Source organism: Rhineura floridana, chromosome 6, assembly GCF_030035675.1.
Source record: "Rhineura floridana isolate rRhiFlo1 chromosome 6, rRhiFlo1.hap2, whole genome shotgun sequence".
In the NCBI taxonomy this organism is placed as follows: domain Eukaryota; kingdom Metazoa; phylum Chordata; class Lepidosauria; order Squamata; family Rhineuridae; genus Rhineura; species Rhineura floridana.
Window position 1 is genome coordinate 2059460 of NC_084485.1, and position 13202 is coordinate 2072661.

Sequence of the window (13202 nt, forward strand, 5' to 3'; positions counted from 1 at the left end):
GCACTCTGCAAATGTCCAGAGGCACTATCCTTTAAACCCTCTTCGGCACTATCCCTTCAGCTCTACAAGCTTGCTTAGAGGAGAAGTGGAGCACTCTTACAAAGGGCTTTACCACAGCACCCTCTGCTTCTGAGCCTCCAGAGGCTCAAATGGCATTGAAGGGGCTGTCTTAAAGCTTTTGCAAGTATCTCCGCACTCCCTTATTAAACATCCAACATCAGAGGCTTAGAGAGGAGCATGGGAAGCCCTGGGAAGCCCTGTGCAATTCTCCCCAAGTTCCCCTTTTCAATCTCTGAGATCAGGACTGTAAAAAGGAAGGAGACCCTTGCAACGCTGCCAGGAAGCTTGGCATATGGGCTGCCAAACCCACCTATCAAATTTGCCCTGTGAAATTGATGCTGGTAAGGATGTGACTTCTGGAGCCAAAAAGTTCCCCACCCTTGCCCTCTAGGGAGAGCAAAGGTGCCCCTTCTATGATAAGCTTCCGCCGGGCCTTGAAGACCTGGCTCTTCAGGCAGGCTTTTGGGGTGGGTTAGGTTCCTTACTGTTATGGTCTTAAATTTTAATGTTTTAATGTATTGTCTTATCTTGTACGTCGCCCAGAGTGGCTGGACAACCAGCCAGATGGGCGACTAATAGATTAAATAAATAAATAAATAAATAAATAAAACCACATTGGAGAGCCAGGAAAACACACACACACACACACACACACATTGCCCAGTGTGCAAATGAGCGGATGTCTTTATTGCAGAGAAGAGAAAAGAGGATGCCTGATGGAGCAAACTTTGCTCCACCGACAGCGAAAGCCCAAGGTTGGGTAGGGAGGCTGAGCTTTGCAGGGCCGGTGCCGTCACTGCTAAGATATGTGAGGTCTTCAGATTGCACTGGATCAGCTCCTGTAGATGTTTCTGGGTTTCCAGCCAGGGTCCGCTGCAGCTGAGAAGCTGGAGAGGAGAAGAAGAAGAGTGTATCAGGCACAAGGGACATGGCATTGTAAATATTGGGCCTGTGCACAGCCCCCCCATTTGCCCGTGGCTCCAGTTCACCACTGGACCCACGCTGGGTCAACCTGAGGACTAGCTGTCCTTGCTCGGAATCACTCCCAGATAGGGTCAAGGGGCGGGGCTAATGTTTAATTCGGATTTGAAAGAAGCCTAATTACATACAGTGGGGAGGGGGAGGGAGACAATGTGACTGAGCACGGGGTCCATTCTGAGCAGGTCCGCTCCCTCGGCTCATTGGCCCTTGAGCCCAGGAAGTAATACTGGACATGGTGGTTTGCAAGGCCCTTTCCTTCAGGATCACCTGCAGTGATCTTGCGGGGGATCAGTGCTGGAGGCACTCAGGTAGGAAGGAGAGCCGTGGCTGCCACTTCTCCCTGTCAGATGCCCTGCCCTGCTCTGGGTCATCCAATCTGACCCGGACCCATCCGTGGCTGTCAGAATCTGACTCGGCTCAGGCCCCATAAGGTCTGAATGCGCTGATTTGGGCAAATCGAGATATTGTTGGACTGCTTCAAAGGAATGTGCAGAGAAACCAGGGTCCCCAGGTATTACTTTCTTCAGAAAGGTTATGGCAATCCGTAGTCATATTCCAAAACTCTGTTTTGCAACTAGATGGTTTGGAGGAAGTTAGAAGGAGGCCAAACCTTCTATAAGGATAGGAAATAAACTCTGAGCACTTTCTCAGTGCAGTTGCAATGCTATTCTTATGCTGTTTTAAAACTAGATTTTCAAAACATAATGGGTTATATTTAACTGAGCCCTACTCAGGGTAGACCCATGGAAATTAATTAACCTAAGGCAGCTATGTCTATTAACTTCAATAGGGTTTCTCTCAGTCGGACTAGCATTATTTACCACCCACTATATTGCTATATGACATTGCCTTTAAACTAACTTGTTGGCTTCCAATCTTATAATATTATTGTGTTTCCTTGTTTACGTTGTCAGTTTACTTGAAGGATCAGCTTAACTCACAAATGCCGACTCGACCGCTTTGTTCTGTGGAACTGGCACTTTTACAAGTGCCGAATAATGTTGGTTGCGCACTTGTGAGGAGCTGATCTTTGAGGCTGGCTGCTCCCGTCCTTTGGAACTCCTTGCCCTTTGAAATTAGGCAGCGGCCTTCCCTGGATTCTTTTTGGTGCCTGCTAAATATTTTTTGTTTAGGCAAGGAAACCAAAGAATTTAAAGCTCATGTGTATTTTAATCTGTAATGTTAGCTTAGAATGTATAATTTAAAAAGCTGATATTATTCATTTTGCTTTTTTAAGACATCTTTTAAAATTGATCATCATCAAAACTCTTAATGAGGAGAGACTGAAATAACTGGGCATGTTTCGTCTTGAGAAGAGAAGACTGAGGGGAGATATGACAGCACTCTTCGAGTACTTGAAAGGTTCCCACACAGTGGAGGACCAGGACCTCTTCTCGATCATCCCAGAGTGCAGGACACGGAATAATGGGCTCAAGTTGCAGGAAGCCAGATTTCAACTGAACATCAGGAAAAACCTCCTAACTGTTGGAGTGGTACTACAGTGGAACCAATGACCTAGGGATGTGGTGGGCTCTCTGACATTGGAGGCCTTCTAGAGGCAGCTGGACAGGCACCTGTTGGGGATGCTTTAAGTTGGATTCCTGCATTGAGCAGGGGGTTGGACCGGATGCCTTATAGGCCCCTTCCAACTCTATGATTCAGTGAACCCACCTCCCTCTAGAGGACTGAAAGTTTGCCATGCAGAGGAGCAGTAAGGTAATAGCAATTTCAGAAGTGCAAGGTCCCTTCATGATAGTCACAGTCACATCTCCTCCCCCTGCTTTTTGCTGTGAGGCTGAGATAATGATCTTTGTTATGGCTTCTCACACAACAACAGGTGCCCCAGGAGCCAATCAGCACGAAAGCGGAGACTGTTAGCTACTGAGAAGAGTCTTCTCAGTGGCTGACTCACCTCCTTTGACTCTGATTGGCTCTGTTCAGCAGGAAAGGATAAAGAAGCATGTTAGAAAACTCTTCTGAGTGCCTAACACACTCCCCTTTCGTGCTGATTGGCTCGTGCAATGCTGGAGGCATGGGGATCCTTCTGGGATCCTAATCCCCAAAAGGTGAGGAGTCTAAGACCCCGCAAGTGCCTGTATGACTACACTCCTGCAGAGAAGGGCCAGGATCTCTTCTTGATCATCTGAGAGTGACGGACATGGAATAGTAATTCTATGATAAGTTACAGGAAACTAGATTTCGGCTGAACGTCAGGAAAAACGTCCTAACTATTGTAAATGTGCTGACTTCAAGTCGATTCCAACTTATGGCGACCCTATGAATAGGGTTTCCATGAGGCTGAGAGGCAGTGACTGACCCAAGGTCACCCAGTGAGATTCATGGCTATGTGGGGATTTGAACCCTGGTCTCCCATGTCGTAGTCTAATACCTTAACCACTATACCACACTGGCTCTTATGCCTAACTATTAGAGTGGTACGACAATGGAACCAATGTGCTAGGAAGGTTCTCTAGACTGGAGGCATTCAAGGGGCAGCTGGACAGCCGCCTGTCAGGGATGCTTGAAGTTGGACTCAATGGCCTTATAGGCCTCTTCCAACACTCCTATTATTCTAATACATGTTTTATATTCTTTGCAAACTTCGTAAACTCCCTTGAGGGTTTTTCTTACAGTTAAGTGGTATACAAAATTTGTTAATTAATTAACGTATTATTTAAAATAAACATATGAAGAAAATATGGCTTAAAATGTAAGGATTAAAGGAAGCATTGTGCATCAGTTAACAGATCTGATTCATTTTGGTGGTCTTTATCTCTGGTTATGCTTGTCTCACTCATCGCTAACGAGCAACTTTGAACCCTGCTTGGAGGACATTGATGCATAGGCTAGGAACGCACCAGTGATGACTGGATCCCCAAATTGACAATGCTTGTGGCAAAGATGTGCTTCAAAGCATAGTTTGCTTACCACAAGCATGGCCTGGGAGTTGGCTATTGATAAAAGCTCTAAATACATCAGACAGCAGCATTATATCCTTCAGCAGGCAGAGGAGAGAAGGAAAGTCTACTGGATCTGTTGAGACTCCAAACTTCTTTGTCAGCCACAATCAGTGTGGTTTGTGCAGTGGAGGAGAGGTCTACCCTGCCCCACCCCACCCCACCCCACCATCCACCACCAAATAAGGGGTCTCACCTTAGATGGGAGAGGTACAGTCTCGCGGGCAACTACCACAGCACTTCTGCTTTCCAGGGCAATCCCAGTCATCTGAACACCTTGCTATGCAGGGTCCGACGTGACCTGGAGGTTCTGGGGGGCATCTTCCAGGCTTCTCTGCAAAAGAGCACAGCAGTGTGGGTGAGAGACGCCTGTTGGCCAGAGAGCTCCCCCTGTGCAGTGGGATGTGGCTCCCTTGCACCCAGGTGCCAGAGAAACCCAGCAGTCCTACGTCTGTCCCTGTTGTGCCTTACCAACACAGGTGCGACGGCATTCCTCTAAAGTCTCAAAATTGTTTGCATTTCCCTGGCAGCCCCCATAAATAAACTGCTCACACTGGCTGGACGACTTGTTGTAGAAGAAGCGAGGCATGTGCGCTCTGCATGGCCCAAATTCCGCAGGGAGGAAGCAGAACTCTGTGGGATCTGAAACAATTCTTCCCTCAGCGGTCAGCTGGTGGGAAAGTTCCTTCCAAACTGGACGTGGTTTGTGGTCTTTTGCTCTGCCTTGTGGTCTCCAAAATGAACTTCCCTGAATTTATGAGCTCTATGGAAAAGACAGAGACCATTGGGCGAAAAAAAAGAGTTGTAAAGTGCCAGGACATTAATCTGCTGTCCGTGCCTGCATTTGGAACAGCTTTAGGGAGCCTGTGGCCCTCCCGACGGCCTTGGACTCCTGCCCCCAACAGCCCCAGCCAGAGTGAAAACCCACCGAGATAAAACAGATGGAATGAAAATAAAAGGGCGCCAAGTGGGCCTCCGTGAGGAGATCATTCCCCACACCAGGAAGGGTGTCTTTCCTATCATGTATCAGTGGGGGAAAACCCCCCCCAAAGGGCCTCCAGTGGAGATGTAAGCAAGGGCACAAGTGGAGACAGGTGGCTGTCCAGTAGTTTGGCAGACATTTCCCAGCACTGATTTGAATTTTGTTGCCCACAAGTCTGATTTCAACATGCAGAACCACTTCTGCCAGAGAGAGTCAAAAGCGACAGTCTAGAAGTCAGAGCTTGCCTGGTTCTCCCCAATAATCCTGCAAATATTGTAGCAATGGCTGCTGAGATTTGTCTGTTTTAGAGGCATCGGGAAGAGAAAGGCTTCTTCTTTCCACCTCGTGTGAGGCTTTTACTCTGGGATGGCGAAAGATACTGAGGAACCCACTCCAGACTCTGAGTATTTCTTTATCATAAGCCACAAGCCAGCTGAAACATGATCTGCAGTAGGGAATAGATCTACAACGTCTGCAGCTTTGTCAACCCCATTTCCCATCTTCCTTCAAAAGTTTGCAGCCAAACAGGACTCAAGACTTTCCCTTCCTGATGTTACAACAGTTGAGGACACCTGTTCATTAGGATCTGTCCATTTCATTTCTCTCAGTTTTTCATTTTTCCAAACTTAATTCAATTCTCCACATTTCTCCAGGAATTGATGTTGTTGTTGTTTTTTAAAAAAAACACCTCAGGAAAATTCTCCAGCATTTTAGTGCAGATTGCTAATAATAAACATATTTTTGTATGCCATTTTGACTCATCTAGACATTTGGACAAGCCATTTCCCATCATCTAAAAAGTTTTCATGTTATCTTCACTCATATATTAATTTTTATGCACACTTTTCCCTAATAAATGTATTTTTGCAAACCATTGTTTGGTTGGCTAACTGCATCACAAAATTCAAAGCATTTCAAAGGATTCGTGTGAATTTCAAAGAATGGCTGTGCTTCACTTCTTATGTTGTTTCAGAAAGTGCAAATTTGAAATTTCCTGAAAAATATCCATTTTTGTAAGCATAATTTTGATGGAGAACTGCATTGCAAAGTTCAGAGAAGCCCAAATTTCAAAGATGGCTTTCATGTGCACAGGAAAAGGGCGCAGGGAGAAGGAGAGGGAAGCTTTTACCTGGACGGTCACCGGAGGCAGGAGGCAGCTGAGCCCAGAGGACGAGGAGTCCCACGAGGAGGAGAAGGCCACCAGACTTCATGATGGGGCAGACTTTGGTGTCCACTGCCCAGCCACCTGCTCTCTTATATCCCAGAAAACAGCTCAGAAATAGGAGGTTCAGGAAGGAGATAGATGTGATGGGGACAGAGTGGAAATTCCTTTTCCTTTAACCAGATCTTGCATTAATAGGAACTCATGACCTTTCTGTCGGTATTTTCAGCTCTAGTATGCTGAAGATGCAATAGATGATTGCAATAGTAATAGATGCTATTGGAGGTCGCTGAGTCATAGGGTGTATTGCCACATGACTGGAAGAATCTAGATGCATGAGGAAGCTTAAGAATGGCATGTGCATGGCCTTTGTCCCATAATTCAAACCTCATATCCCAAATCTATTGGGGTGCTGATTGCTTTGCACACTGTAATTGTAAGGTATTGCAATGTAGAGAGCTCAAAGCACAGGCTTTGTGGTATTATTTAGAAGAAGTTGAAAGAGAAGTTTCAACTCTGTATTCAGAAGCAGTCTTTGGGAAAGTTATCCAGTTAAGAAAAACCATGCAGCTTGTCCCATGCTTCTGCTCTGTCAGGTGGGATTGTTTATGGCTTTCTCAAGCTTTGACGGGATGGTGAGCTAATTGGCTTATGCATGGTTTCACTTGGCTAATGTAAACAAGTAGCCTGAGAGTCAAAACAAGCCATTAAGTGGGAGGTGCAGCTACATTGTCAAGCCAAAGCTGTACCACATGCAAGGTCAGGAGACATCACCTGAGGGGGAAACCAGCAATCTAGATGATGGGAATATAATTTTAGTTATTAATTTATTATTTGATTTATATCCTGCCCTTCCTCCCAGCAGGAGCCCAGGGAGGCAAACAAAAGCACTAAAAACACTTCAAACATCATAAAAACAGACTTTAAAATTAAAACAAAACATCTTAAACATTTTTATAACAGGTTTCAAGACATCTTTTTAAAAATGTTAAAAACATATTGTTTTATAAAAAGGTTTAAAATATTAAAAAGCAATTCAACACAGACACATAAGGGATAAGGTCTCAACTTAAAAGGCTTGTTGAAAGAGGAAGGTCTTCAATAGGTGCCGAAAAGATAACAGAGATGGCTCCTGTCTAATATTTAAGGGAAGGGAATGCCAAAGGTTAGGTGCCGCCACACTAAAGGTCTGCTTCCTATGTTGTGCAGAATGGACCTCCTGGTAAGATGTTATCTGCAGGAGGCCCTCACCTGCAGAGCGTAGTGATCGGCTGGGTATATAATGATCTAAGAGTTGTAAGTTGTCCCTCTCAGGGGTTTTTTTGGGGTATAGATATAGGACCCCTTGATCAGGGAGAGTAAGCTTCTGAGACAGCCTCGAAGCATCAAGAAGCAACATCAAGAAGAAGACTGAAGACTCAAGCCCTGCCAGGCAAGAATCTTCAGTGTGCTGTAGTGAGGTTTCCAGCCAGTGAAGAGTGTAAGACAGCGGAGGCAGGCAGAGACTGCTAGCTATTTAGTTTCATTTTAGCTGTTTGCAAATGCTGCTCTAATAAACCTTTAATTTCTTCACCACCAACAGTGTTCATTGCCTTTTGACATTCCGAACTTAATTTGTCTCGTGCTGGGCACCGGGCTAGGCATTTGACGTTATATAGGGGCTCCATGGGTCGAGATCGAAGGCACATAACAACAACAAGTTTTCTCTCTCATCAACTCCTTGGTAAAGAATTCATCACAAAGACCCTTTGATCTCAAGGCTGTTTGGTGAAGATTTTTCTGTTCTTCCAGGCCTTTCAAGATCTCTGTGATATGGCTGGTGGTTAGACCTATCTGTGCATTTGAGGGTTTGCCTTATTTTTTCTTCAGTTCTGTGCTCTGTCATGCGGTTTACTGTGCTAGTATTGAATTTGTGTTTTCTTAATATGCTGATTGCCCAGGATTATTAAAGGAGCATGGGAGCAAGTAGCAAAAATTTTTAAAAAGAAAACAGTCCCACCATTTATAAACATCAAAATTCTGTTGCTGTTTTTAAAAATGCCATCTGTTGAACTAATACCTGGAAACTTGGCATGCACGATCTGTGTGATGTGCCGGATTTCAAACCAGGCAATAAAATTGCCATAGGTACAGCAAGTGAAAAAGTGCTGGAAATGGACCCATGTTTAGATCCTCATGCACCTTCCCCATGAGGTCCCAGGACAGATTATAATCATTAGGGCTGTGCACAGACCCCCCGATCTGCCCTGTGGCCCTGAATGTGGGCCTGAATCAGGCCAACCCATCCAGGGCCAACCCAGGGGCCGCTTGTCCCACATGCCATTAGGAGGGGGGAGGAGACGGTGCATCTCCTTCACCCCTCCTCCTAAAGAAAAGTGGGTGAGCTCAATTATAAGGGGTGCTCCTTGACAAGTGGCTTTTCTGTGGGGAGGATATTCTTGCAAAGAAGCCCCTGCAGGTGTAACCGGCTTCTTTCTGCTGGTTTTCTCAGTTGCTTCCCAATGACAGACAAGCCAGTCATTAAAACAAAACAAAACACTCTGTTAACAAGAATACAAGGGGAATGGCATTCCCGCCAAAGCAGGGGCGTGTTTGCCGCCACCCAGCCTTTGCAGAAGGCTCGGGAACATTCTCGAAGGGTTCAAAAATTTGTCACATGCCGCCCCCCTGGGCCAATCTGTGGAAGGGAGGACCAGGGCTTATAAGCCAGCTCCCCCCTTGAATCTTGCCACTCTTTGCCTTACGGCTCCCCCCCCTCCGGTCAGTATGGGCTTTGCTAGTCGCCAGTTGGGGCTGAGCAGGATTTTGGGGGGGAGGATTCTGATTTCAACATTCCTTTCGTTTTGCCTACTCCATACTGCTGGGATTTGATTCAATTGGCCTTAAGGGGGGAGTCGGGTTGTTCCGCTTTGGCTGGCATGGAATTCGGGCAGGTGAGGAAGGTGGGGGTACAAGATAGGTGACTGAGGCATTGTATTAAAGGGCACTCACTAGGGAACCGCCAGTCAGGTGTGGCTGGTGGGGATCTTGGGGGTGTCCTTGTGGGACCAACTTGCGTATCAGGGTGAGCGCCTGTATGGCGGGGCTGTGGTGCGGAGGTTGGAAACGCGTGATTGGCTCTACTGGCAAGGAGGGATAATCTCACCCACATACTTTGCTAGGGAGTCATGGTCTGTAGAGACTGACATGCTCAAGGAACTGGAGGGATAAATCCCTCTCAGTTAGGTAGCCTCACCTGCCCGAAGTAGGTTTAATTTGGTAATTGGCAGAAAATTGGATAGAATCTATAGTTGTTATATTTTAAATAAATATAACATTATTCCACAACTGTGTCACGAGTCTTCTTTGGTGTCGTGGCAAAGCCCTACGGCAGGGCTACATGGCCTTCTACTCCCTTTTCCAGGGACCGGGACAAAAGTACAAGGCTCTGAATGTGGTGAAATTCAAAACTTTTGGGGTAAAGAAAAACCATAAACTGAACAGTTTTTACCCTCTTCCATTCTCCCCTCTCAACTTTCACCAAAACCTTTCTGTACAGAACGTTTTGTCAACACTGGACCGAGTGCACACCAAGGGACATTGCTATCAGTAGGGAATAACCTGCGAACTAGGTAAGGCAGGGATCACCATCCCCTCTGAGTGGGAGAACTGCCCTGTCAAGGGTTCAGAAGTGATGAGGGTCAGCTGCCTCCCCCAACCCACTTACGTAAGCGGAATGCGGCCTACACTCTGCACAGCTTAGCTCATTTTGTTAATGATATCTTCTTTACCAGCAACCCGTATTCATTTACATCTCCTATATATGAGCGGGTTTGGGGGGTATTCAAATGCCAGGGATTTCCCACTGTTTACACAACATCAGTACTTATTTCTTAAGATGAACCATATTGTAAAGCAACCTCTTTACTGGCGTAACCAATCTTCCAATCTTTGTTCTGATAGCCTGGATGCCTGACACTGGTGGCAGGATATCAGGAACCGGTGACCCCCTTTGGTGGATGCCAGATGCAGGCTTGGAACGTCTGGACCCTTGTTTCCTCAAACTCCGTGAGTCAGAACATTGTGATCTTCCATCTCCACTGAGGTAAGAATAGACTCCTTCCCCCATGCTGGAATCCACTCTCTGCAACGCTCCAGTACCTCTACATGAGTCACAATGAGAAACCTGGCTTACCCATGCAGCTGCCTGAGTTATCACATCCTCCTGAAACAACCCTGTGGATGTGCAATCACTTTGACTGTCATCATGCAAGGATTCCCTCCCCTCTGGGTTCAAGGGCATTAACCTAACTCACAGCATCAGATTCTTATGGACCATTTTGGCTTGTCCTGTTTCACAAGTCTTGACTTTGTACAATTGACTTGACTTTGGAATTTGTGGGCTCTTCCCAACCACAGTATAGACAGTGGATTCCCACTTTTCAGAAAGTTTCCTCCTGCCTCTTTCACCCTTGTTAGCCAACAATACATGGTCTCGTACCTGTGGTGGACCACCTTTCAGCTTGTGATGGTAGACTCCTGCCTGAGGTTGCTGTTTTGCTTGGCCATAAATTGATATAATCAAACTGATTGTATACTTGGTAGCAGAAGATGGAGAAGTTCCATACGTTCTGCGTAAACAAGACCAGGAGCAGACTGCGGTACAGATCATGAACTGGTCATATTGAAAATCAGAGTAAAGCTAAAGAAGAAGAACAAAGCAATCATAATGCCAAAATACAATTTAAACAACATCCTAGAAGAATATAAAGATCACATAAAGAACAGATTTGAGGCTTTAAACTTAGTTGATAGAGAACCAGAAGAACTATGGAGTGAAGTCAGAGACATTATCAGGGAAGAACGCAAAAAGACAATACCTCTCGTTAAAAAGAGAGAAAGACCTTAATGGATGACTGAAGAAACTCTTCAAATGGTTAAAGAGAGAAGGAAAGCAAAAGCAAAAGGAGATTGAAACACGGTTAGAACCCTAAATGCAACTATACAGCGACTAGTACATAGGGACAAACAGAAGTATCACAATGGTTACTGTATAGAAATAAGATAAAAATGTAAATGTACTGCCTTCAAGTCGATTCCAACTTATGGTGACTCTATGAATAGGGTTTTCATGAGGCTGAGAGGCAGTGACTGGCCCAAGGTCACCCAGTGCGCTTCATGGCTATGTGGGGATTCAAACCCTCAGGTCGTAGTCCAACACCTTAACCACTACACCACACCCCTCACAGACCTTCAATCAGAATGGCTGACTGTTAAACCAGTCTGGCCACTGGAGCTCTGTCAGGGGAATAGGAGTCTCCTCTCAGCACCCTTCACTAACTACACTTCCCAGGATTCTTGGAGAGAAGCCATGACTGTCCAAAGTGAAATAAAGGCCTGGTGTGGATGTGGCCAGGGACAGCTTTGGTTTACATTTGGGTGGGAGGCTACATGTCCCTGCTGTAGAATAAAATGTGGGGGAAATGATGAAAAGCAATGATACTGTTCATAATGTTTTCCTTTTGGAAAGGAAAGGGGCTTCTCTTCTGCCCAGTGCCCACCCACCCACCCAATCTCCTCCCCTCCCCCTCCCCTCACTGCCCCTCCCCCAGGTCAGTGTTGGACTATGACCTGGGAGACCAGGGCTCAAATCCCCCCATGTCCATGAAGCTCACTGGGTGACCTTGGGCCAATCACTGCCTCAGCCTCAGCGGAAGGCAATGGTAAAACCACCTCTGAATACCATTTACCATGAAAACCCTATTCATAGGGTCGACGTAAGTCGGGATCGGACTTTTTGCAAGCTACACAGCAAGTGGATTGGACTGTGAAAGACCAACCCAAGTTGTGTTTCCATTTTGACAAATTTGTAGGGCAGTCCAATATCTCAGGTCTCCTGCTCCCCTGGTGCATTCACTATAGCTGCCCAATTTGCCTGCTTTTTAAAGTTTGATAGAAATATCTGTGGGCTATAGGTACGTTCCTAAACCGCAAGGTTTTTTTGCTTATTAGTGAATTATTAGTAAATTATATGCCAGCCACGTATATGAGAAGCTACTAAAAACATATTAGGAGATAAACAGGCTGGTTTCAGGTCAAGGCGATCTGCTGTAGACCAGGGCCTAGTCCTCCAACATCTTGTTGAAAAATACACATCACCTAGAGAGGGAGCTCTTTTGTATACCAAGGGCGATTCAGTCCCATAACCAGGCCTGAACCCAGACTGGAATGGGTCGAGATAATCTGTTTCATCCAAGAATACTTGCAATTGCTGCGCCACAAGCCTCTCAATCACCTTCCCTAAGAAGGGAGTATTTGAAATCGGTCGGTAGTTGTCACAAACCAATGGGTCCAGGATGGGCTTCTTCAGGAGTGGAAGGATCACCACCTCTTTCAAGCCGGCTGGAACCACTCCCTCCCACAATGATGCGTTGACCACACCCTGGATCTGCTTGGTCAACCCCCCTCGGCAAGCTCTAATAAGTCAAGAAGGGCAAGGCGAGAGGACCCGTTGCTGGCTGCATCATCGCAAGCACCTTGTCCACATCATCAGGCCGCATCAACTGAAACCGTTCCCAAGAACGGTTAGTCTCAGTCTTAGTCTTCTCCAGGAAGGGGACAAAGCACAAATGGCAGATCAGTAATCATCCCATTGAACTGGTTGCATCTTATGTCTATCTGGGTGTAATTTTCCATGCATCGGGCTCCTGGAGAGCACAATCCAAAGATGCTACTGGGAATGCTCAGAGGAGTATAAAGGCCTTGCTCCAGTTCTTTTACACAAAGAGGGACCAATATGTGCCTTCAGCCTTCCAGGTGTTTCTAGCAAAGGCTATTTCAAAGATGTTATATGGCGCCCAGTTATGTGCATATGATAACTTTGCCCCTTTTGAAGTTGCACAGACTAAGTTTCTGAGAGCCGTGCTGGGAGTTCCAAGCTGTGTGCCTCATGTGTTGCCTCGTTTAGAAGCGGGGCTAATCTCTATTGAAGCTGGTGCTTGGATTCTTAGCCTTCATTATTAGTTGAAAATGATTTTTTCTCCTGTGGGTTTGCCCCTTTGACTCTGATTGATGCACATCA

At 46.0% G+C, this 13202-nt stretch overlaps 1 protein-coding gene across 2 annotated transcripts; it reads right to left on the reverse strand.

Annotated features, from left to right (window-relative positions):
- Positions 1-730: 730 nt before the first annotated feature.
- On the reverse strand, positions 731-6295 carry LOC133386937 (kunitz-type serine protease inhibitor 4-like). Of its 2 annotated transcripts, none has more exons than XR_009763314.1 (4): positions 6110-6295; positions 4470-4761; positions 4195-4332; positions 731-947 (listed from the first exon to the last, which is right to left on the reverse strand). XR_009763314.1 is itself a non-coding variant. In XM_061630754.1 (4 exons), the coding sequence occupies exons 1-3, from the start codon at positions 6189-6191 to the stop codon at positions 4196-4198; spliced, it is 381 nt and encodes a 126-aa protein (XP_061486738.1). In that variant the 5' UTR covers positions 6192-6292; the 3' UTR covers positions 731-947; position 4195. The 2 variants fall into 2 exon arrangements, 1 of the variants encoding a protein (XP_061486738.1); XM_061630754.1 differs by having other exon boundaries at positions 4470-4631; positions 6110-6292.
- Positions 6296-13202: the final 6907 nt, after the last annotated feature.